This window comes from Osmerus eperlanus, chromosome 2 (genome assembly GCF_963692335.1).
Source record: "Osmerus eperlanus chromosome 2, fOsmEpe2.1, whole genome shotgun sequence".
Classification (NCBI taxonomy): Eukaryota; Metazoa; Chordata; class Actinopteri; order Osmeriformes; family Osmeridae; genus Osmerus; species Osmerus eperlanus.
Genome location: NC_085019.1, coordinates 25,148,578 through 25,170,715, shown reverse-complemented (window position 1 = coordinate 25,170,715; position 22,138 = coordinate 25,148,578). Strand labels below are relative to the sequence as shown.

At 45.5% G+C, this 22,138-nt stretch overlaps 1 protein-coding gene across 1 annotated transcript; it reads right to left on the bottom strand.

Moving 5' to 3' along the window:
• Positions 1 to 704: 704 nt before the first annotated feature.
• On the bottom strand, positions 705 to 20,939 carry LOC134015784 (phosphoribosyl pyrophosphate synthase-associated protein 1). Its single transcript, XM_062455320.1, has 10 exons — positions 20,710 to 20,939; positions 19,872 to 19,924; positions 19,667 to 19,733; positions 18,979 to 19,151; positions 16,943 to 17,058; positions 14,971 to 15,026; positions 10,133 to 10,278; positions 3,974 to 4,044; positions 2,063 to 2,209; positions 705 to 1,680 (listed from the first exon to the last, which is right to left on the bottom strand). The coding sequence occupies exons 1-10, from the start codon at positions 20,790 to 20,792 to the stop codon at positions 1,522 to 1,524; spliced, it is 1,071 nt and encodes a 356-aa protein (XP_062311304.1). The 5' UTR covers positions 20,793 to 20,939; the 3' UTR covers positions 705 to 1,521.
• Positions 20,940 to 22,138: the final 1,199 nt, after the last annotated feature.

Sequence of the window (22,138 nt, the reverse complement as noted above, 5' to 3'; positions counted from 1 at the left end):
ATACAACGTGCATAGATGTGCTGTTGCACAGCGAGTATCGTATCGTGCTGTGGTGAACTAGCAGCAAATGGGCATTATTTGGTTCATTTTAATACACTACATTCATTTTCCCATCTTCCTTCAAACATAGGGGATTTAGTTTTGGTTGTTTGGACAATATTTAACACCCTACAGGGGTAAATGTGTGAAAAATCTACATGACCCCCCATGCACCCCTGATCACCGTACTCCACAACCATCCACTCTTGATCTGTACTCCTCAGCCATCCACTCTTGATCTGTACTCCTCAGCCATCCACTCTTGAGATGACGGCATGACGCTAGTTCTTATTAAGAATCATTCACTGTTCACAATGGGTTACTTGAAAAGCTTTTTGAGAAACCTGACAAAGTATGGGCGTTTCAACAACCATATGAGGTCAAATATGGGAGGTGACGGGGTGTGGACAAGCTCTCAACAAGACAAAAGTATGATATCGGTCGTGTACGCAATCGGAGAAAAACATTTCTTACAGAGGATTCCCGTTTTCTCCGTATGCATACTTTACAGATTAATTTACTTACGTTTGATATGTCTGGCCCCTGATCACCAACCTTACCTGTATCCCCATGTTTGGGATGTGCATTTTAATGCTGGTAGAAATACTGTAGAGAGAATAAAACATTGTAGTAGGGGATACAAGAGTGAACTATAACAGTTTTGATACAAGATCCATTTAATGGAACACATTAAATCCATTCAGAAATACACAGACAGCTTATTGCATAAAGTATATTTACATAAAGACTTTCACAAGTGACAGTTGACCGACTGCAATAAGTGACAAGGATAATGAAGTTGCTGGGATACTAAGATTATGATAAATTCATTGGTGGGCAGAAACAAGGGCTCGTTTCCCAACAGGACATCAGTGGATTACATTGAAATGTTTTACAATAGGGAAACATTGTTAAACAACATGGCTGAATATTCATTCATTCTTAACCCTCTGTCTGGCCTCTCCGATTTATACAGGAGAGTTAAGAGGGGAGGAAAGGAGGGAAAGAGTTAAGGAGGAGGGTTAGGGAGGAGGACAAAGGGGTGAGGAGTATGGGAGGAGGGTTTGGAGGAGAGAAGGGTTGGCGGGGCAGAAGATAAGAGTAGAGGATGTACAAGGCATCACAACTATGAAGATGACAGGGAGGGTTAAAGAACAACATTTACCTGATTGCATTCAAATACTGAAGTGTTCAATCAGGAGTGCTAACACTTTTTTGTTTCATCCCATCAACTCAAAGTTCCATTTCTGTCGGAATGGATGGAGAGAGCAGGGAGAGGTGGAAGGAGGGAGGGAGCAGGGAGAGAATGTCTATAGTCCTAACTTAAATCAAAACCTTTTTGTTTTCATTCTTTTCACCTTGCTATTCTTCTAAAGAAGAATAGCAAGAGAAGCTGTGAGGTTCTTCCTCCAGTGCATTCAGCCTGAGCCCAAACAGGAGACCAGAAGAGACCACTGAGATGAGTCCATGAGTGTGCGAGGTCTAGTCATCTACGGTGATGTTCCTGAACAGGTAGGCCATGGACTCTCCATTGTGGATGCGCCTGATGGCCTCTGCAAGGATCATGCTCACATCTACAGTCTTGATCTTAGGACACTGAAGCTTCTGCACCTCATGGGGCACAGTGTTAGTCACCACCACCTGGGAGGAAAGGAGGAGGGTTAGGGTTAGAGTACAGTGCAGTAGAAAAGAGTAAAGCAGAGAACACAGTAGAGAGGAAAGGAGAGGATAGCACAGTAGAAGACAGTAGAGAACAGTAGAGTAAACCGGAGCGCAGTGCAGTAGAACAGGGAATAGAGGACAGCATAGAAGAGTATAGTAGAGCATCAGGCGAATATAGAAGAGTAGAGCATCAGGCCAATAGAGAATAAGGGAGTTGAGAAGAGGATAGCAGAGAGGAATAAGGGACCCACACATTCTACTAAACACACACATACATATTATACTGAAAATATTCTACCAAAATCACACACATTGCAGTGAACTCATACACACACTGTGACTCAAAGGCCCCTCCAGGTACCTCGTCTATCGCAGACTCCTCTATGAGCCTGGGCGCGTCGGCAGACAGCAGGCCATGTGTGGCCATGATGTAAATTTTGTAGGCTCCTCTCTCCTTCAGGATCTCTGCTGCTGCCACAAAGTCCTCCACATCATCGATGATGTCATCCTGAGGAACACAGCATCAGCTTATGAATCACCTCTTTGGGCTGATGTAGGGAGCCATACTCTTATATAATAATGTAGGGAGCCATACTGCTATATACTGATGTAGGGAACTAACTGATATACTGCTCATTTACACTGCTATACTGCTCATTTACACTGCTCATCTACACTGCTATACTGCTCATCTACACTGCTATACTGCTAATTTACACTGCTATACTGCTCTTCTACACTGCTACTGCTCATCTACACTGCTATACTGCTCATCTACACTGCTATACTGCTCTTCTGCACTGCTATACTGCTCATCTACACTGCTATACTGCTCTTCTACACTGCTATACTGCTCATCTACACTGGTATACTGCTAATTTACACTGCTATACTGCTCATTTACACTGCTCATCTACACTGCTATACTGCTCATCTACACTGCTATACTGCTCTTTTACACTGCTATACTGCTCATCTACACTGCTATACTGCTCTTCTGCACTGCTATACTGCTCATCTACACTGCTATACTGCTCATCTACACTGCTATACTGCTCTTCTGCACTGCTATACTGCTCTTCTACACTGCTATACTGCTCATCTACACTGCTATACTGCTCTTCTACACTGCTATACTGCTCTTCTGCACTGCTATACTGCTATACTGCTCTTCTACACTGCTATACTGCTCATCTACACTGCTATACTGCTCTTCTACACTGCTATACTGCTCATCTACACTGCTATACTGCTCATCTACACTGCTATACTGCTCATCTACACTGCTATACTGCTCATCTACACTGCTATACTGCTCATCTACACTGCTATACTGCTCATCTACACTGCTATACTGCTCATCTACACTGCTATACTGCTCTTCTACACTGCTATACTGCTCATCTACACTGCTATACTGCTCTTCTGCACTGCTATACTGCTATACTGCTCTTCTACACTGCTATACTGCTCATCTACACTGCTATACTGCTCTTCTGCACTGCTATACTGCTATACTGCTCTTCTACACTGCTATACTGCTCTTCTACACTGCTATACTGCTCATCTACACTGCTATACTGCTCATCTACACTGCTATACTGCTCATCTACACTGCTATACTGCTCTTCTACACTGCTCAGCTACACTGCTACACTGCTCATTTACACAGCTATACTGCTCATCTACACTGCTATACTGCTATTCTACACTGCTATACTGCTCATCTACACTGCGCTACTGCTCTTCTTCACTGCTATACTGCTCATCTACACTGCGCTACTGCTCTTCTTCACTGCTATACTGCTCATCTACACTGCTATACTGCTCTTCTACACAGCTATACTGCTCATCTACACTGCTATACTGCTCTTCTTCACTGCTATACTGCTCTTCTACACTGCTATACTGCTCTTCTACACTGCTATACTGCTCATCTACACTGCTAAACTGCTCATCTACACAGCTCATCTACACTGCTATACTGCTCATCTACACTGCTCATCTACACAGCTCATCTACACTGCTATACTGCTCATCTACACAGCTCATCTACACTGCTATACTGCTCATCTACACAGCTCATCTACACTGCTATACTGCTCATCTACACAGCTCATCTACACTGCTATACTGCTCATCTACACTGCTCATCTACACAGCTCATCTACACTGCTATACTGCTCTTCTGACTCACTGACCTGACCCTGACTCTTACTGACCCTGGCCTGAAGACAGGTGAACAGCAGGTGAACCATCCAGAGTTACTCACCACGATGATGGCGATTCTGCCTCCCACGTCTCCCACCACTGTGATGGGGGGCTTCTCCTTGGCCATCATCACTGCAGAGGAAGGGGAGGGTTACTGCTGGGACTGACAGCACAGCGACACAAAGACTGCACTGAGAGCCATGAGGTGAGACACACACACACCTCAGCAGGGTCAAATGGGTTCATTTGAGTTGAGTTGCATCCAAATAGTTTTTTGATCTCCTTTTCACTGTTTAATCCTGACCAGTATAACAGCTAACAGATGTGAGGAATCCCCATACCTCTTCTACACCGTAAAACATGCTTACTATTTCAAGTCACTAAACACATCTGTCTACTTGTTTTAGACATTTTCCACCATTCTATCCTCCTACCCGTACAAGACGACAGGTCTACTGGAGGCTTATCTCATGACAGCACATGCCATGCTACTGGAGGCTTATCTCATGACAGCACATGCCATGCTACTGGAAGGCTTATCTCATGACAGCACATGCCATGCTACTGGAAGGCTTATCTCATGACAGCACATGCCATGCTACTGGAGGCTTATCTCATGACAGCACATGCCATGCTACTGGAGGCTTATCTCATGACAGCACATGCCATGCTACTGGAAGGCTTATCTCATGACAGCACATGCCATGCTACTGGAAGGCTTATCTCATGACAGCACATGCCATGCTACTGGAAGGCTTATCTCATGACAGCACATGCCATGCTACTGGAAGGCTTATCTCATGACAGCACATGCCATGCTACTGGAAGGCTTATCTCATGACAGCACATGCCATGCTACTGGAGGCTTATCTCATGACAGCACATGCCATGCTACTGGAAGGCTTATCTCATGACAGCACATGCCATGCTACTGGAAGGCTTATCTCATGACAGCACATGCCATGCTACTGGAAGGCTTATCTCATGACAGCACATGCCATGCTACTGGAAGGCTTATCTCATGACAGCACATGCCATGCTACTGGAAGGCTTATCTCATGACAGCACATGCCATGCTACTGGAGGATTATCTCATGACAGCACATGCCATGCTACTGGAAGGCTTATCTCATGACAGCACATGCCATGCTACTGGGGAAGGCTTATCTCATGACAGCACATGCCATGCTACTGGAAGGCTTATCTCATGACAGCACATGCCATGCAAACTCAAAATGACTGGCATTCTCTCAACATATCCAATCAAAAGACTGGACTTTCATCACAGCAACACAATGATCGCCTGGAGGGCTGGGACAGGGAAGAGATATAACCATTCCAGAAAGACAGGTTACACAAACTGTGGGTCAGTGTCCATGGTAACTGAATCTGTGAACCTAAACTGCTCGCTAGCAGGTTTTCCTTAACAAACTCTGCATTTCTACCTGAGCCTGATACAGTTGGCAGGCATGGGGTGTCCTTCCCTGGTTCAGCCGACCAATCTCAAACTAAATTAAATTTGCTTAGCCTTAAGTCAGGAGAGGATTATAAGACAGCGATTAGATGTGCTTAATTCCCAGATGAATACCTAAGTGAATTATAATAATAATTTAATTTATGTTTGCAACATTCTCAGCCATTACATCACTAATATTACACACGGTGGACGTGCACTCAGAGGGCACCAAATGCTGAGAGTAACCCTAACCCTACACTGCTATACTGCTCATTTACACGGGTTAGGGTGCACTCAGGGCACCAAACGATGAGAGTAACCCTACAATGCTATATTGCTCATCTACACTGCTATACTGCTCATCTACACAGCTATACTGCTCATCTACACTGCTATACCGCTCATCTACACAGCTATACTGCTCATCTACACTGCTCATCTACACTGCTATACTGCTCATCTACACAGCTATACTGCTCATCTACACTGCTATACTGCTCATCTACACAGCTATACTGCTCATCTACACTGCTATACTGCTCATCTACACAGCTATACTGCTCATCTACACTGCTATACCGCTCATCTACACTGCTATACCGCTCATCTACACAGCTATACCGCTCATCTACACAGCTATACCGCTCATCTACACTGCTATACCGCTCATCTACACTGCTATACCGCTCATCTACACTGCTATACCTCTCATCTACACTGCTATACTGCTCATCTACACTGCTATACTGCTCATCTACACAGCTATACTGCTCATCGACACTGCTATACTGCTCATCTACACAGCTCATCTACACAGCTATACCGCTCATCTACACAGCTATACTGCTCATCTACACTGCTTTACTGCTCATCTACACAGCTATACTGCTCATCTACACTGCTATACCGCTCATCTACACTGCTATACTGCTCATCTACACAGCTATACTGCTCATCTACACTGCTATACCGCTCATCTACAAAGCTATACTGCTCATCTACACAGCTATACTGCTCATCTACACTGCTCATGTCTCTTCATCATCATAATCATCATCATCCTGTGATGAAAAGCATTCTGTTCAGGGTTATTGCTACTACAAGTTGAAACAGGCACTTACTGATATTTATTTTGGATCATGTCAAATATAATTTAAACCAAGGTGACGTAGGCTACAATCACTAGATATATGCCTAAGCAAAATATGCCTTACCTGTTCATAGTATGTTTTTATATTTTATTTTAAGATTCTGCCCTGTGGGATGCACTTATGTGAACATGCTATTTTATTCAATTACATTCCACCACTTTTTCAACTGTAATATTAACGGACAGCGTGGTTTAATGTTGAATGTATGGACTGGCTAATGCATTCAAATGTATGCATTGTATGTATTGGAGACAATTGTCTCCAACGCAAATTGTCTCTCATTCGCTGCTACAGTGAAATGTTGCTTTTTTCCGCAATATGTGCTCAGATTCACCATAAACACGTATTAACACTTCTAACTGAAGTGGGGTGAAGTAAGAGGATGTTTTTTGTCGCCGGGTGCCATGGTGAATCCTAGTATTGGAGTTGCATTGATGTTGGCTTTTTATAGTCCTCATGCCCACGCTTAACTCAGAGTGGACATACTCCGAGTTGATTTAAGCAATTCAAAATGGCTGTTATGGAACCGAAAATTCAGTGTTTCCCATGTTATGGTAAATCAACTCAGAGTTCAGGGTTAGGCTTACAGTTTGTTAAACCCGCTTTCTGGAAACCCCCAAGGAGATAGTGTCACAACAACAATTAATATGAATAAACTGATGTAAATAATACCATGGTTTTGAAGTTGTTACTTTATAACCATCCTTTCTATCCTACAATGTCAAGCCTGAGTGTTTCAATCACCAGTAACAAGATCTGAGATGGTCAGTGGTAGAACTGCAGGTTCAAATCTCCTCCTGAATGTTGCACTTTGTAGGCCTGATACATAATCTGGTCTGAGATGCCCCTTGGTGGCGGTTTTGGAAATGTTCACCCCATCACGCCGAATCCGTTACACAACTCATCGTGCTGCATTGATCCAGCCGCTCCAATGCAGCAATAATATTAATTGAGTATCCTACCCTAATCCTACCCTTTCTGATTTTCCTGGTTTCAAACATTTCAACTTGACTTAAGTCACAGAATATGGCTGGTCAAAACTAAGAGTAAACAAACCCGTCTACTACACTAACCCATACCCACCTAGTACACCAACTCATACTCACATAGTAAACTAACCCACACCTAACCATCCCAACTAACACACCCTCTACCAATGATTCTCAAATCAGTCACTGTTGTAAGTATCCTGTTCAGGTTAATCTGTCACTTTCTTAACTATCCTAAGATAGGTATTGAACTGTATGCTTTACAATGCTATCGTGACATGCAACAGGTCAGGACAGGTCCATAGGGCTGTGTGACATGTTGATGGCCAAGATGAGTCCAGAACACTACAGAAGCATGTGTCTATACTGTGATGGTTCCTTTAGGCAGATGATCAGAACAGAAAGCCAGTAAAGGAGGTGTTGGACCAGCTTAGAAAGCAGCCTGAGAGCTCAGTCGGAAAGCTTTGAGTCAGGAATCTCTGTGTCTTTTCACTAACATTAAATTAGTTCATTTAAATTCAGTTTAGTTTAAGATGCAGTCTAAAGAGAGTTTGACCAGACTAGGACTGCTGCTGTATCTCACACTAACCCAACCCCTTGCTCACACTAACCCTAAACACTCCAGACTACTACTAGATTTATCCAACCCCTCCATCACTTCATGCAGGTGTAGAGAAACCATCAGAAGGTACCAGTCTGGTTAAAGAGCAGTTAAAACAGGGAATCAGTCTGGTTATAACAGGGGGGCAGTCTGGATAAAGAGCAGTTATAACAGGGAATCAGTCTGGTTATAACAGGGGACCAGTCTGGATAAAGAGCAGGTATAACAGGGAATCAGTCTGGTTATAACAGGGGACCAATCTGGATAAAGAGCAGTTATAACATGGAATCAGTCTGGTTATAACAGGGGACCAGTCTGGATAAAGAGCAGTTATAACAGAGAATCAGTCTGGTTATAACAGGGGACCAGTCTGGATAAAGAGCAGGTATAACAGGGAATCAGTCTGGTTATAACAGGGGACCAGTCTGGATAAAGAGGAGGTATAACAGGGAATCAGTCTGGTTATAACAGGGGACCAGTGTGTTCATAATTAGGGAGCAGTCTGGTTAAACAGCAGTTAAAACCATATAGCAGTTATAAAGGGGAATCAGACTGGTTAAAGATCCATTATAACAGGAAATCAGACTGGTTAAAGATCCATTATAACAGGGGAATCAGACTGGTTGAAGATCCATTATAACAGGGAATCAGACTGTTTAAAGATCCATTATAACAGGGGAATCAGACTGGTTATAGAGCAGTATAAGGGGCTGTAGTAGAACAGCAGTCGTACTTGGGAGCTCTATGCCAGGGAATGGAGCCTGCTGTTTGCCTGCTATCACCAACAGATAAAACACCACGTTAACTACAGACTGTGCAAATACACACACACACACACACACACACACACACACACACACACACACCCACAGTACACAGCAAAACATGCTTCCCAGACACAGAGATGAGGTCAAGACCAGGAGATTGTTCTGAGCTTCGAGAGAGGGTTAGTCTGGCTGAGAACTGAGTTAGACTGGGTAACCTAGAGGTGAATCAGGATTCACCCTTTCCAGTACAGGATGACAAATCAAAAGGTTACTGATACCATCCACACTAAAGTCTGCCTGTAGTCTGCTTGACTTCAGTCCGTCAGTCCCAGAGATCCAGAGCGCTCCCAGCACCAGGGATCCAGTGTTCCAAGCCCTCCCAGCACCAGGGATCCAGTGTTCCAAGCCCTCCCAGCACCAGTGATCCAGTGTTCCAAGCCCTCCCAGCACCAGGGATCCAGTGTTCCAAGCCCTCCCAGCACCAGTGATCCAGTGTTCCAAGCCCTCCCAGCACCAGGGATCCAGTGTTCCAAGCCCTCCCAGCACCAGGGATCCAGTGTTCCAAGCCCTCCCAGCACAAGGGATCCAGTGTTCCAAGCCCTCCCAGCACCAGTGATCCAGTGTTCCAAGCCCTCCCAGCACCAGGGATCCAGTGTTCCAAGCCCTCCCAGCACAAAGGATCCAGTGTTCCAAGCCCTCCCAGCACCAGGGATCCAGTGTTCCAAGCCCTCCCAGCACCAGGGATCCAGTGTTCCAAGCCCTCCCAGCACCAGGGATCCAGTGTTCCAAGCCCTCCCAGCACCAGGGATTCAGTGTTCCAAGCCCTCCCAGCACCAGGGATTCAGTGTTCCAAGCCCTCCCAGCACCAGGGATTCAGTGTTCCAAGCCCTCCCAGCACCAGGGATCCAGTGTTCCAAGCCCTCCCAGCACCAGGGATCCAGTGTTCCAAGCCACAAGGCTGAAACTTCAATCAGCGGACTGGTGCACAAAAGCCGGGAGCGACATCTCGAGAGGGAGATGACATGACATGATGTCATGTTAGTGGTGTTGATGTCAGTGGTGTAAATATAGTGTAAGTAAGAAAATATAGGGGATTAGTGTCAGGATCTGAAAAATTCTTGTAAGCTCACCACACTCTCTCCCCTCTCACATTGTGGTTGTTACAATGTAGCTAAAACACTTACAGGCATACACCCACTGCTGAAATATACACACGAATACATACATATACACACACACTCTGCTAAAACACTTACGGGGCAGGTCGAGACCTGGATGACCAGAGGTGTTACGAACACAGGGAGGGGAGTGTCGGCCGTCAGCCATGTCAGACTCAGAACACTGGGCCTCTCCATGCATCACAGCCAAACCCAGACGCAGACGCTCCGCATACGACTGAGCCCTGGGGGAGAGAGAACGTGAGGGGAGAGGACGGGAGGGGGAGAGAGGACGGGGGGGGGAGAGAGGACGGGAGGGGGAGAGAGGACGGGGGGGGGAGAGAGGACGGGAGGGGGGGAGAGAGGACGGGAGGGGAGAGAACAGGAGGGGGAGAGAGGACGGGAGGGGGAGAGAGGACGGGAGGGGGGGGGGAGAGGACGGGAGGGGGAGAGAGGACGGGAGGGGAGAGGACGGGAGGGGGAGAGAGGACGGGAGGGGGAGAGAGAACGTGAGGGGAGAGGACGGGAGGGGGAGAGGGGGAGAGAGGGGGGGAGGGGGGGAGAGAGGACAGGAGGGGAGAGAACGGGAGGGGGAGAGAGGACGGGAGGGGGGGAGAGAGGACGGGAGGGGGAGAGAGGACGGGAGGGGGGAGAGAGGGGGGGAGGGGGAGAGAGGACGGGAGGGGAGAGAACGGGAGGGGGAGAGAGGAGAGAGGACGGGAGGGGGAGAGAGGATGGTAGGGGGGGGAGAGAGGACGGGAGGGGGAGAGAGAACGTGAGGGGAGAGGACGGGAGGGGGAGAGAGGGGGGGAGAGAGGGGGGGAGAGGAGAAGACGAAGGGGGAGAGAGGAGAGGGGGGGAGGGGGGGGAGGGGGGGAGAGAGGGGGGGAGAAGACGAAGGGGGAGAGAAGAGAGAGGGGGGGAGAGAGGACGGGAGGGGATGAGAGGAGAGGCGTGGTTGGTTATATATTTAATTATTAAACCTGCACAGGCCATCTTTATCTATACTAACCCTAAGCCTTCATCTGCACAGGCCAGGACAATATAGATTATGTTCTAGATGACTTACCCTAACCCTCTCATCTGAGTTGCAGATACACAGCTGCAAATACACAGCTGGTCTACCTGTCACCCTCCTAGAGGTCTGTAGTCTGGTCTACCTGTCACCCTCCTAGAGGTCTGTAGTCTGGTCTACATGTCACCCTCCTAGAGGCCTGTAGTCTGGTCTACCTGCCACCCTCCTAGAGGTCTGTAGTCTGGTCTACCTGTCACCCTCCTAGAGGTCTGTAGTCTGGTCTACCTGTCACCCTCCTAGAGGCCTGTAGTCTGGTCTACCTGCCACCCTCCTAGAGGTCTGTAGTCTGGTCTACCTGTCACCCTCCTAGAGGTCTGTAGTCTGGTCTACATGTCCCCCTCCTAGAGGTCTGTAGTCTGGTCTACCTGCCACCCTCCTAGAGGTCTGTAGTCTGGTCTACCTGTCACCCTCCTAGAGGTCTGTAGTCTGGTCTACATGTCCCCCTCCTAGAGGTCTGTAGTCTGGTCTACCTGCCACCCTCCTAGAGGTCTGTAGTCTGGTCTACATGTCCCCCTCCTAGAGGTCTGTAGTCTGGTCTACATGTCCCCCTCCTAGTGGTCTGTAGTCTGGTCTACCTGTCACCCTCCTAGAGGTCTGTAGTCTGGTCTACATGTCCCCCTCCTAGAGGTCTGTAGTCTGGTCTACCTGTCACCCTCCTAGAGGTCTGTAGTCTGGTCTACCTGTCACCCTCCTAGAGGTCTGTAGTCTGGTCTACCTGCCACCCTCATAGAGGTCTGTAGTCTGGTCTACCTGTCACCCTCCTAGAGGTCTGTAGTCTGGTCTACCTGTCACCCTCCTAGAGGTCTGTAGTCTGGTCTACCTGTCACCCTCCTAGAGGTCTGTAGTCTGGTCTACATGTCCCCCTCCTAGAGGTCTGTAGTCTGGTCTACCTGTCACCCTCCTAGAGGTCTGTAGTCTGGTCTACCTGTCACCCTCCTAGAGGTCTGTAGTCTGGTCTACATGTCCCCCTCCTAGAGGTCTGTAGTCTGGTCTACATGTCCCCCTCCTAGAGGTCTGTAGTCTGGTCTACATGTCCCCCTCCTAGAGGTCTGTAGTCTGGTCTACCTGTCACCCTCCTAGAGGTCTGTAGTCTGGTCTACCTGTCACCCTCCTAGAGGTCTGTAGTCTGGTCTACATGTCCCCCTCCTAGAGGTCTGTAGTCTGGTCTACCTGTCACCCTCCTAGAGGTCTGTAGTCTGGTCTACCTGCCACCCTCCTAGAGGTCTGTAGTCTGGTCTACCTGTCACCCTCCTAGAGGTCTGTAGTCTGGTCTACCTGTCACCCTCCTAGAGGTCTGTAGTCTGGTCTACATGTCCCCCTCCTAGTGGTCTGTAGTCTGGTCTACCTGTCACCCTCCTAGAGGTCTGTAGTCTGGTCTACATGTCCCCCTCCTAGAGGTCTGTAGTCTGGTCTACCTGCCACCCTCCTAGAGGTCTGTAGTCTGGTCTACCTGTCACCCTCCTAGAGGTCTGTAGTCTGGTCTACCTGTCACCCTCCTAGAGGTCTGTAGTCTGGTCTACCTGTCACCCTCCTAGAGGTCTGTAGTCTGGTCTACATGTCCCCCTCCTAGAGGTCTGTAGTCTGGTCTACCTGTCACCCTCCTAGAGGTCTGTAGTCTGGTCTACCTGTCACCCTCCTAGAGGTCTGTAGTCTGGTCTACCTGTCACCCTCCTAGAGGTCTGTAGTAGGGTTGCACGATATTGACAAAATGTCATACTGCGATATTGAGCATGAATATTGTGATATCGATATTAAATTTTGATATTCTTAAACATATATAAACACACAAAAGTTATGGGAAAACACATCAAAATAGAATATCAAAACAACAAGTTTTCGTACAACACAAGGGTTTATTTAAACTGACAGTACAACCTGAATAAATAAAGACCATGTCTACAACACAGGACATGTTTTGCTGGTGGTACAGTATAACAAATAATGATAAATAAATAGCATGTCTACAGAACAGGACATGTATAAAAAGAATAAATAAAGACCATGTCCACAGAACAGGACATGTTTAACAAGTAATAAGAAAATTGTATCAGAAACACAAGTGTAGCCTTTAGAAGGCAGGGGGCACTTTCCACATCAATTCACTGGTAGAGGCTACAGATTACGATTCAAGAAAACTAGCATGTCAACCATAGCTGGTTTAACACCTAACTGACACCAGAGAGAACTAGAAGGACATAACTGGTTTAAATGTTCAATTTGTCCGATTTCAAACTGTGCCTGCACCGGCTTTCTGCACTGTTTGTATAGCTGCGGGATAACTAGTCTACCGGTGAGAAATACGTGCGGGACGGGATTTGGTATCTTTTATCCAGTTCATACATAAGCTTCTTGAGCCTTATTTATCGACTGTATAAATGGGCATCATATCTTTGGCCAAATAGTATGTGACAGCATTAGTGATTTTGTTATGTCTCTTGGAGCTCTTGTCGTAGTTAGTACCACTAGCAAAAGCACTCGCTAGCGATGTTTGCTTTGCTAGCTCAGGTGTAACTGTGGCAGATTTTTATTCGGATATTACTGTGCACTCATCGCAGTGTCTTGTGGTGGTTTTTGAGGTGAGAAAAAAGGCTGGTTGTATTGCCTCTTACGCGCTGTACCACCATACGGCACGTTTTACATGTGCATTAGCCTGAGCAACATCTGTTGGTTTAAAGCCAAAGTACTTCCACGCTGGTCGAGGAACCCTTTGGCTACTAATGTTTCCTCTTCAATCTCCATGATTTCATTGTCTCCCTGAGCCACACTCATATTCGTACTTTTCTGTCTCTTCTGTCCTTTCGCTCACAATATTGAGTCGATATATAGTCTGTAGTCTGGTCTACATGTCACCCTCCTAGAGGTCTGCAGTAATGTTGCACGGTATACCGGTACCGTACCGGGGTACTGGCTTTTTAGAAATTGTACAATACTGGCATTAAGAAAAACTGGTACTTTCATGAGCTGAAACAGGCGTGATGTCACGGACCAGCGTGTGATGTCACAGACCAGCGTGTGATGTCATGGACCAGCGTGTGATGTCATGGACCAGCGTGTGATGTCATGGCCTGCTCTGCAACATGCGGCTGGTGTTTGCAGAATTCAGTTCCCCTGTTCCCTCTTGAGGGCGAGTGCACGAAACCATGATGTTTTCTACTGTTGCTAGGTTGAGCTGTATGTGATTTATAACATTGAGTGTGTTAGCTTATCGTACTTTCCATCAGTATTAGGTACATTTCTTGTTACTTGTTAGTGAATTTGGCTTAAATACAAATACAGGTTTTAAGGTATAGACAGTTTTTTCCCCCAGAAGTTTTATTGCTCAGTCAGATGTACGCTAATTCTTGTGTCGTTGTTTTCAGAGTCTGAAACACAACTAATTCTAATGCGTCTAGTGTAACCTACTGTAATTTACAGTACTAACGCCTAGCTTTTCAGGAGCATTCTCTTGTTCGGACGGTCGTTTATGTTTTAGTTTATTGTTATTAATGTTATTATTGTGTGTGTGTGTCGTTTTTAACAACCGTATGTTTTGTTGCAGGCACAAATAAACTAAAGCCTTTTGCACAACACGATAAGCAGGCTAGTCGGTGTTATTTCGGCTACTCATCTCAGTTACGCACTAAGATTTACTCCTTAGAAGCGCACCTAGAAAAGTTGTTTAATTCATTATTTTATGTTTATCATTATGGATAACAAGTTTAATCTTCACAACAGTCTCTTACACTGAGAGCACAGGGGGAACAGGGGTTCCGGGTTTCAACCACCTGGTCGAACACTGGTATTGTGACAACACTAGTCTGTAGTCTGGTAGAGGTATAGTCTGTCACTCTCAGGTACCGAGCGTGTGTGAATGCTGTGGTACCTCTTAGCTGCTGAGGGAGACTTGGCAACAATGATGGCATTTCTGTAATCAGGAACCTGACAAGAAGAAAGAAAACAAAGAGTTCATATCGTTATTCCACTGCTACCTTTCTTTTCAAAAACAATTGAACGAGCTGTATCTAATCAACTTTCCAACTTTCTCTATCAGAACAACCTACTAGACCCCAACCAATCAGGCTTCAAGACTGGCCACTCCACAGAAACTGCCTTCCTGTCAATCACTACTGCCCTCCAGTCTGCCAGAGCTCCTTCAAGGTCATCCGTCATCATTTTGCTGGACCTATCTGCAGCATTTGACACGGTCAACCACCAGATCCTGCTCTCTAGACTTTCTGAGATGGGCATCTCTGGCACTGCACTTCAGTGGATCTCATCCTACCTGTTGGGAAGATCCTACAAGGTCACCTCCACCGGTGTCCCACAGGGCTCTGTCCTAGGAGCCCTCCTCTTCTCCCTGTACACCATCTCACTTGGACCAATCATCACCTCCCATGGCTTCTCCTAACACTGCTACGCTGACAACACGCAGCTGTACCTGTCGTTCCCCCCGACTGTGCCAGGGATCTCAGCTAGAATCGCGGCCTGCCTCACAGACATCTCCGCCACGATGACCAAGCACCACCTCCAGCTGAACCTCGCCAAAACTGAACTTCTCATCATCCCAGCCAAACCCTCCATCTCCCACGATCTCTCAATCATCCTGGGATCCGCGACGTTGACCCCTTCATCCTCTGCCAGGAACCTCAGGGTTACCATAGATGACAAGCTCACCCTCACGGCCCACATTGCTGCAGTCTCCCGGTCGTGTAAATTCACCCTCTACAACATCCAGAAGATCAGGAGATACCTGTCTGAGCATTCCACCCAGCTGCTAGTCCAAAAACTTGTCCTCTCCAAGTTGGACTACTGTAACTTGCTGCTCGCCGGTCTCCCAGCATGCGCAACAGCACACCTTGTCTTCAACCTACCCAGACGCTCCCATGTCACCCCGCTCTTCATCTCCCTCCACTGGCTACCCATCACGGCCCGCATCAGATTCAAGACCCTGGTACTGACGTTCCGAGCGGTGAACAGGACTTCACCTGACTACATAAAGTCTCTCGTCCAGCCTTACACCCCCACCCGCCACCTACGGTCTTCTTCTGACAACCGTCTGGTGGCCCCACCTCTCAAGAGCGCCCGCTCCCAACCCAAGCTCTTCTCTTGTTTGGCCCCCCAATGGTGGAATCATCTCGCCACCTCCATCAGAGATACTGACTGTCTCTCTCCACCTTCAAGAAAAGGCTAAAGACATACTTGTTCCGGGAGTACACCAGCACTTAAGGAAGATTTGTTGGATCAAATGTTAGCTTCCTCCAGGAACACAATGACAATTATTGAGGGACGTGTTGCTCTTGTTGGTTAGTTGTAACTGAGTTAACTACTTGTACTCGCTGTGAATTATATTATTGTTGCTTGCTTTCCTGCAGGTACAGTCTAGCACTTTCGAGGATCATGCTGTTTAATTCTAATTTGTTTAACTATATGCTCTTCTGGTTCTACCCATTGCTTTTTCACAATGTATGCTTCATGTTTTGGCTACACGCAATGTTGGGGCCATCTCGTTGTTTATGATCATTGACCTTTTTGTAAAGCTCTCTCTTGGAAGTCGCTTTGGATAAAAGCGTCTGCTAAATGAATAAATGTAAATATAAATGTATTCCATAATGTGTGGTGTGTGTGCCATGTGTGGTGTGTGTGCTAAGTGTGGTGTGTGTGCCATGTGTGGTGTGTGTGTGCCATGTGTGGTGTGTGTGCCATCTGTGGTGTGTGTGCCATCTGTGGTGTGTGTGCCATGTGTGGTGTGTGTGCCATGTGTGGTGTGTGTGCCATGTGTGTGTGCTATGTGTGGTGTGCCATGTGTGGTGTGTGTGTGTGGTGTGTGTGTATGCTTGGTGTGTGTGTGTGATTACCTCCTCTTGTATATATTGAAGCAGAAAGGGTGAGGCTCGCAGGTTGTCGACAGGAAAGCTGAAGAACCCCTGAATCTCCTTCTGGTGTAGGTCCATGGTGATGATGTGGGTGAGACCTGCTCAAACAACAGAGAAGAGAACAGGAGACAGAAGGAGACAAGGAGACAGAAGGAGACAGAGGCAAAATATTGACGACATTGTTACGTGAATATTAGGTCAAACTTGGTCACATCACATAGGCAATGTGTCTGTTTTTCCTGAGAAGCAAATCCTGCTTATCTGCCCCAAAGTGTTTGATAGACTTCTTGTATGGGTGGAAGTTGAACAAGCATGGGGAATCATTGTCTGAAAGTTCAAAAGCCTCCAAAAGAAAAAGAAGTATACTTCAAGTTTAATTTGTAAGTATAATTAAGTATAAAAAGTATACTATTATCATGGTACCATGGTAACCCATGGTACTTATTTATATACTATTTTTGTACTAAGTAAACTGAATTTCCCCACTTTTTAGGTAATTTTGTACACTTTAAAGTACACATTAAACACTAGTGTATTTGAGGTTTACTTTTGAATACTGTATTTGAGGTTTACTTTTGAATACTGTAAAGTAGCCTGTGTAGTGCACTTTCAGTTCATGAAGTATACTTCCTAAAGTACCTCAAAGTATACTTTGGAATACTTTCAAGTGCACTTTCAATTAATGTAAGTAGCCTACTTCAAGAAGTAAACTTAATAAATGTCCATTACTATGATTTACTAATATATTTAAATGTTTAGGGACCCCTCCAATGCCGCCGATCTTGCGTCACAGAAGGAATTTTGCGTTAAATGTGTCTGCTTAGAATGTAGTGTTTTGTTGCGTGGTAATTGTCATTGTTGTGCTGGTTTACCATTGTAACCATGAGTTAAATGACTGTTACGTTTGATCAGAAGAGCTGGATTTTTACGACATGAGTGCATACGAAGTAATTAGCGTCTTTCAGCTAATAATCTGCAGTGTCACTTGGCGAGGGCCCCGTTCTTGTCAAGTGACGCAAGATCAGCGGTGTTTGAGGGGCCCCTAAACATTTAAATATATTAGTAAATTATAGTAAATGGACATTTATTAACCCTTGTGTTATCTTCGGGTCATTCTGACCCATCAGTCATTGTGACCCACCGTCGTATTGCGACAGATTTACCGCATACAAAGACAAAGTGAAGCATTTTCTTTTAACCGTTGGGCTGTCTCAGACCCCCCACATTGCAAAGGTTAAAAGAAAATTATTTTAATTTGTTTTTGTATTGGGTAAAATTGGGTAAACACAACGATGGTTCGTTATGAACCTTTGGGTCATGTGACCCGAAGGCAGCACGAGGGTTAAGTTGACTTCTTGAAGAACCTACATTAATTGAAAGTGCACTTGAAAGATATACTTTGAAGTACTTTAAGAAGTATACTTCATGAACTGAAAGTGCACTACACAGGTTACTTTAGAGTATTCAAATGTATACTTTGAAGTACTTTAGGAAGTATAGTGCATAAACTAAAAGTGCACTACACAGGCTACTTTACAGTATTCAGAGTAAACTTCAAATACACTATAAGTGTACTTTAAAGTGTACTAAATTACCTAAAAAGTGGGCCAATTCATTTATACTTTAAGTACCATGATAATAGTATACTTTTTATACTTAAGTATACTTACAAATTAAACTTGAAGTAAACATCTTTTTTGTAAGTGTTAACCCTAACACCTAGCTTAACACCCGGACACCTGTGTATGTGTGTGTATGTGTGTGTATGTGAGTGTATGTGAGTGTTTCTTATTAAGGGAGATAGTCTTTATCCCATTATTCTTTTTGTAAGTGTTAACCCTAACACCTAGCTTAACACCCGGACACCTGTGTATGTGTGTGTGTATGTGTGTGTATGTGAGTGTATGTGAGTGTATCTTATTAAGGGAGATAGTCTTTATCCCATTATTCTTTTTGTAAGTGTTAACCCTAACACCTAGCTTAACACCCGGACACCTAGCTCCACAAGCTATCTTTACCTGCTTTGGCTAGCATGGAAGCTAGCAGTTTGCAAACAATGGAGCCCCTCTTCCTCATTTTACACTGTTTGCTGTAGGGAAAGTAGGGGATGACTCCAATGATGTTCTTAGCACAGGAGGTCTTTAGGGCGTACGCCATGACTAGCAGCTCCATGATGGCGGTGTTTACATCTCTGCTCAGGAAAACACAACAATTAAACAACTCCCCACTCTGTAATTGTTCATCATTCTGACCAGCTGCAGGGAGCACCAGCCCCCCTGCAGCTGGTCAGGTAATAAAAACGATATTAGTATTCATAAAATGTTTATAAGATGTATGTGCTGCTGTCTGTCTGTGCTGCTGTCTGTACTGCTGTCTGTGCTGCTGTCTGTCTGTACTGCTGTATGTCTGTCTGTGCTGCTGTCTGTCTGTATGTAGTGCTGTCTGTCTGTCTGTCTGTATGTAGTGCTGTCTGTCTGTGCTGCTGTCTGTAGTGATGTCTGTCTGTGCTGCTCTCTGTAGTGATGTCTGTCTGTGCTGCTCTCTGTCTGTCTGTAGTGATGTCTGTCTGTGCTGCTCTCTGTCTGTCTGTAGTGATGTCTGTCTGGCGCCTTTTCTGTGTGCTGTCGGTCTGGCGTCTGTAGCCTCCGCCCTGCTCCGACCCAGCAGCAGTCAGGTCATAGCAGGCTGAGGCGAGCGAGGCCTGACCTGGGAATGGTCTGAATGATGAAGATGGTCTGGCCACGTACAGACTCTTTTACATCCACTCTTGTCTCTGTAATTGGAGGGGGGTTATACGGTTATAAGGCAATGACCCTTACTGTTGCTCCTGAAGATGCAGGCACATGTCTGTATCAGACATTATAAAAGGGTTGGGTTTTCAGGTGTGTGTGACCAGACTGCTTAAACACACCTCTGTTGGACTCCTGGAACACCACAGATTTGCCCAACTCCACTCCCAGACGTCTGAAAACATGTAAACACATAAATCATTAAATAAGCCTCCAACATAACTTATCTTCATCAGGAAGGATTTGGTCAGAAAAAGCTACTACCAGCTAAGAGTGTGTGTCCGTTTGTGAATGTAATGTTTCCATGCTCAAGCTGTGTGACCATGTAGACACCACACTCCACCACAGGGCTGTGTGGTAAACATGCCCCGCACAGGGCTGCGTGGTAAACATGCACCACACAGGGCTGTGTGGTAAACATGCCCCGCACAGGGCTGCGTGGTAAACATGACCCGCACAGGGCTGCGTGGTAAACATGCCCCATACAGGGCTGCGTGGTAAACATGCACCATATTCTGCCTCTCTCTGGCACTCATACTTCCCAGCTTTCCACTGAACAGGCACATAATATCTTACACTGCCAGTTAGTTACATAGCTAGTTTAACTCACGCTGAAGCGCTTTCCATTACGCTGGCTAGTGCTAGCTGATAAGTTTTGCTCCCTGCTAGCCCATGTAGATAGCTAGCTAGGTAATTTTGCTTGTATGCAATTGGTGCCGAAAATAAATAAATAATAACTCGTTTCTGTTTCAACTCCCCAGAACTTTTGTCCTAGCTAGCTTATAAAGCTAGTCTATACATACTAGCATAGATAGGTTAGCCTAGCCAAAAGGGTTAGCTTAGCCTGATACCACACAGATGGCAACTCCCCCGCTAGCCAGCAACGTTAGACTAGCTGGTTATTTATCAGTACCATATTTCTATATACGGTAGTATATCTAAGAAACATACAATACATACTCTGTAATCCTTTTGGCTAGTTCTGTGCATGCGGCGGTGGAGTTTGCAGAGAAGACCCGGTATCCAGTTTTAGGGACATTCATCTTCGCTAGCCACCTGTTTAGCGCTAACTTTGAATGACAGCTACAGTAGCTAGTTAGTTACACAGCCAAGGGAAACTGGCGTCGTGATCCAGTCAGCCTAAAAATTGAATGTGCTACATAAAAAGCAACATGCGATCTATCTATCGGGAAAACATTTGGCTAAAGTGGGTTTTTCGGACATTAGCTACTTTAACACTTGTGGTTAAACTCTTTTTTTTTTTAATTATTAAGTTGCCGTCATTACTTCATTGGTAGAGCTATGTGGAATCGGAATTGACGCAAAAATGTGGATTAATCAGATCTTCACGGACATTCAATCAATCAAAGCTTTCTCTGCACGTTATCAGCTATACGGCCAAATAGCAGGACTGTACACCATTTATATGGGCTATATTAATATATTTCATCAGTGATTATGTCAAAGAGATTCAGGATTAATAATTTTCCTCTATGCTCAAAGCCTCCGCAAGGTGTCACCATATTTATAAGCTTTACACCTTCGCCTTGTAATCAGACGGCTGTGAACGTGAAGATGATGAAGACATCTTTTCAAACAGAAATGTGTTTATAGTTTAAATTGTGAGGGAAACTGAAGTCATTGTAAAGGCATTTTGTTACTCCAATATATCACCAGAACACGGAGACCTGCCAATTGTAACCCCTCTGACTGAACATTTTTGCTGAGCCCTCCCCTTGTCCTGGATTCAGAATGCAAACAACTCACATCAGGTAGATGCTCCAGTTAAATACAGGAAAATATACCTATAAAGGCATATGAAAAAAAAAAACCTCTTTCATCCCTCATCACTAAACTCAGGATATAAGCAGGGTGTGAAATGATGGGTTGTGTCCAAGAAAAATGTCCCTAGGGACAAATAAAGAAGTTAACAGACTAACCTCCCACTCCCATACCCCTGGGAGGAAGTTCTGTGCTGTGGTTTCAAAAATTTGACCAAATGCGTCAAATGTGAGAAACACTGTCTCAGGATCTGGCCTTGTGGTACTGTGGGTGAAACTGGAATTAGCATTTGCATGAATCAATCCCAAACAGTTTTGAATTATTGTTGTTGTATTACGTTACTCATTGTACTATTTAATTGATTGCATGGTAATGTGTTACATTTACATTTAGTCATTTAGCAGACGCTCTTATCCAGAGCGACTTACAGTAAGTACAGGGACATTCCCCCTGAGGCAAGTAGGGTGAAGTGCCTTGCCCAAGGACACAATGTCATTTGACACGGCCTTGAATCGATCCGGCAACCTTCTGATTAATAGCCCGATTCCCTAACCGCTCAGCCATCCGACTCCCCTTATATGTATACTTATATGTTATGTTATGCCAG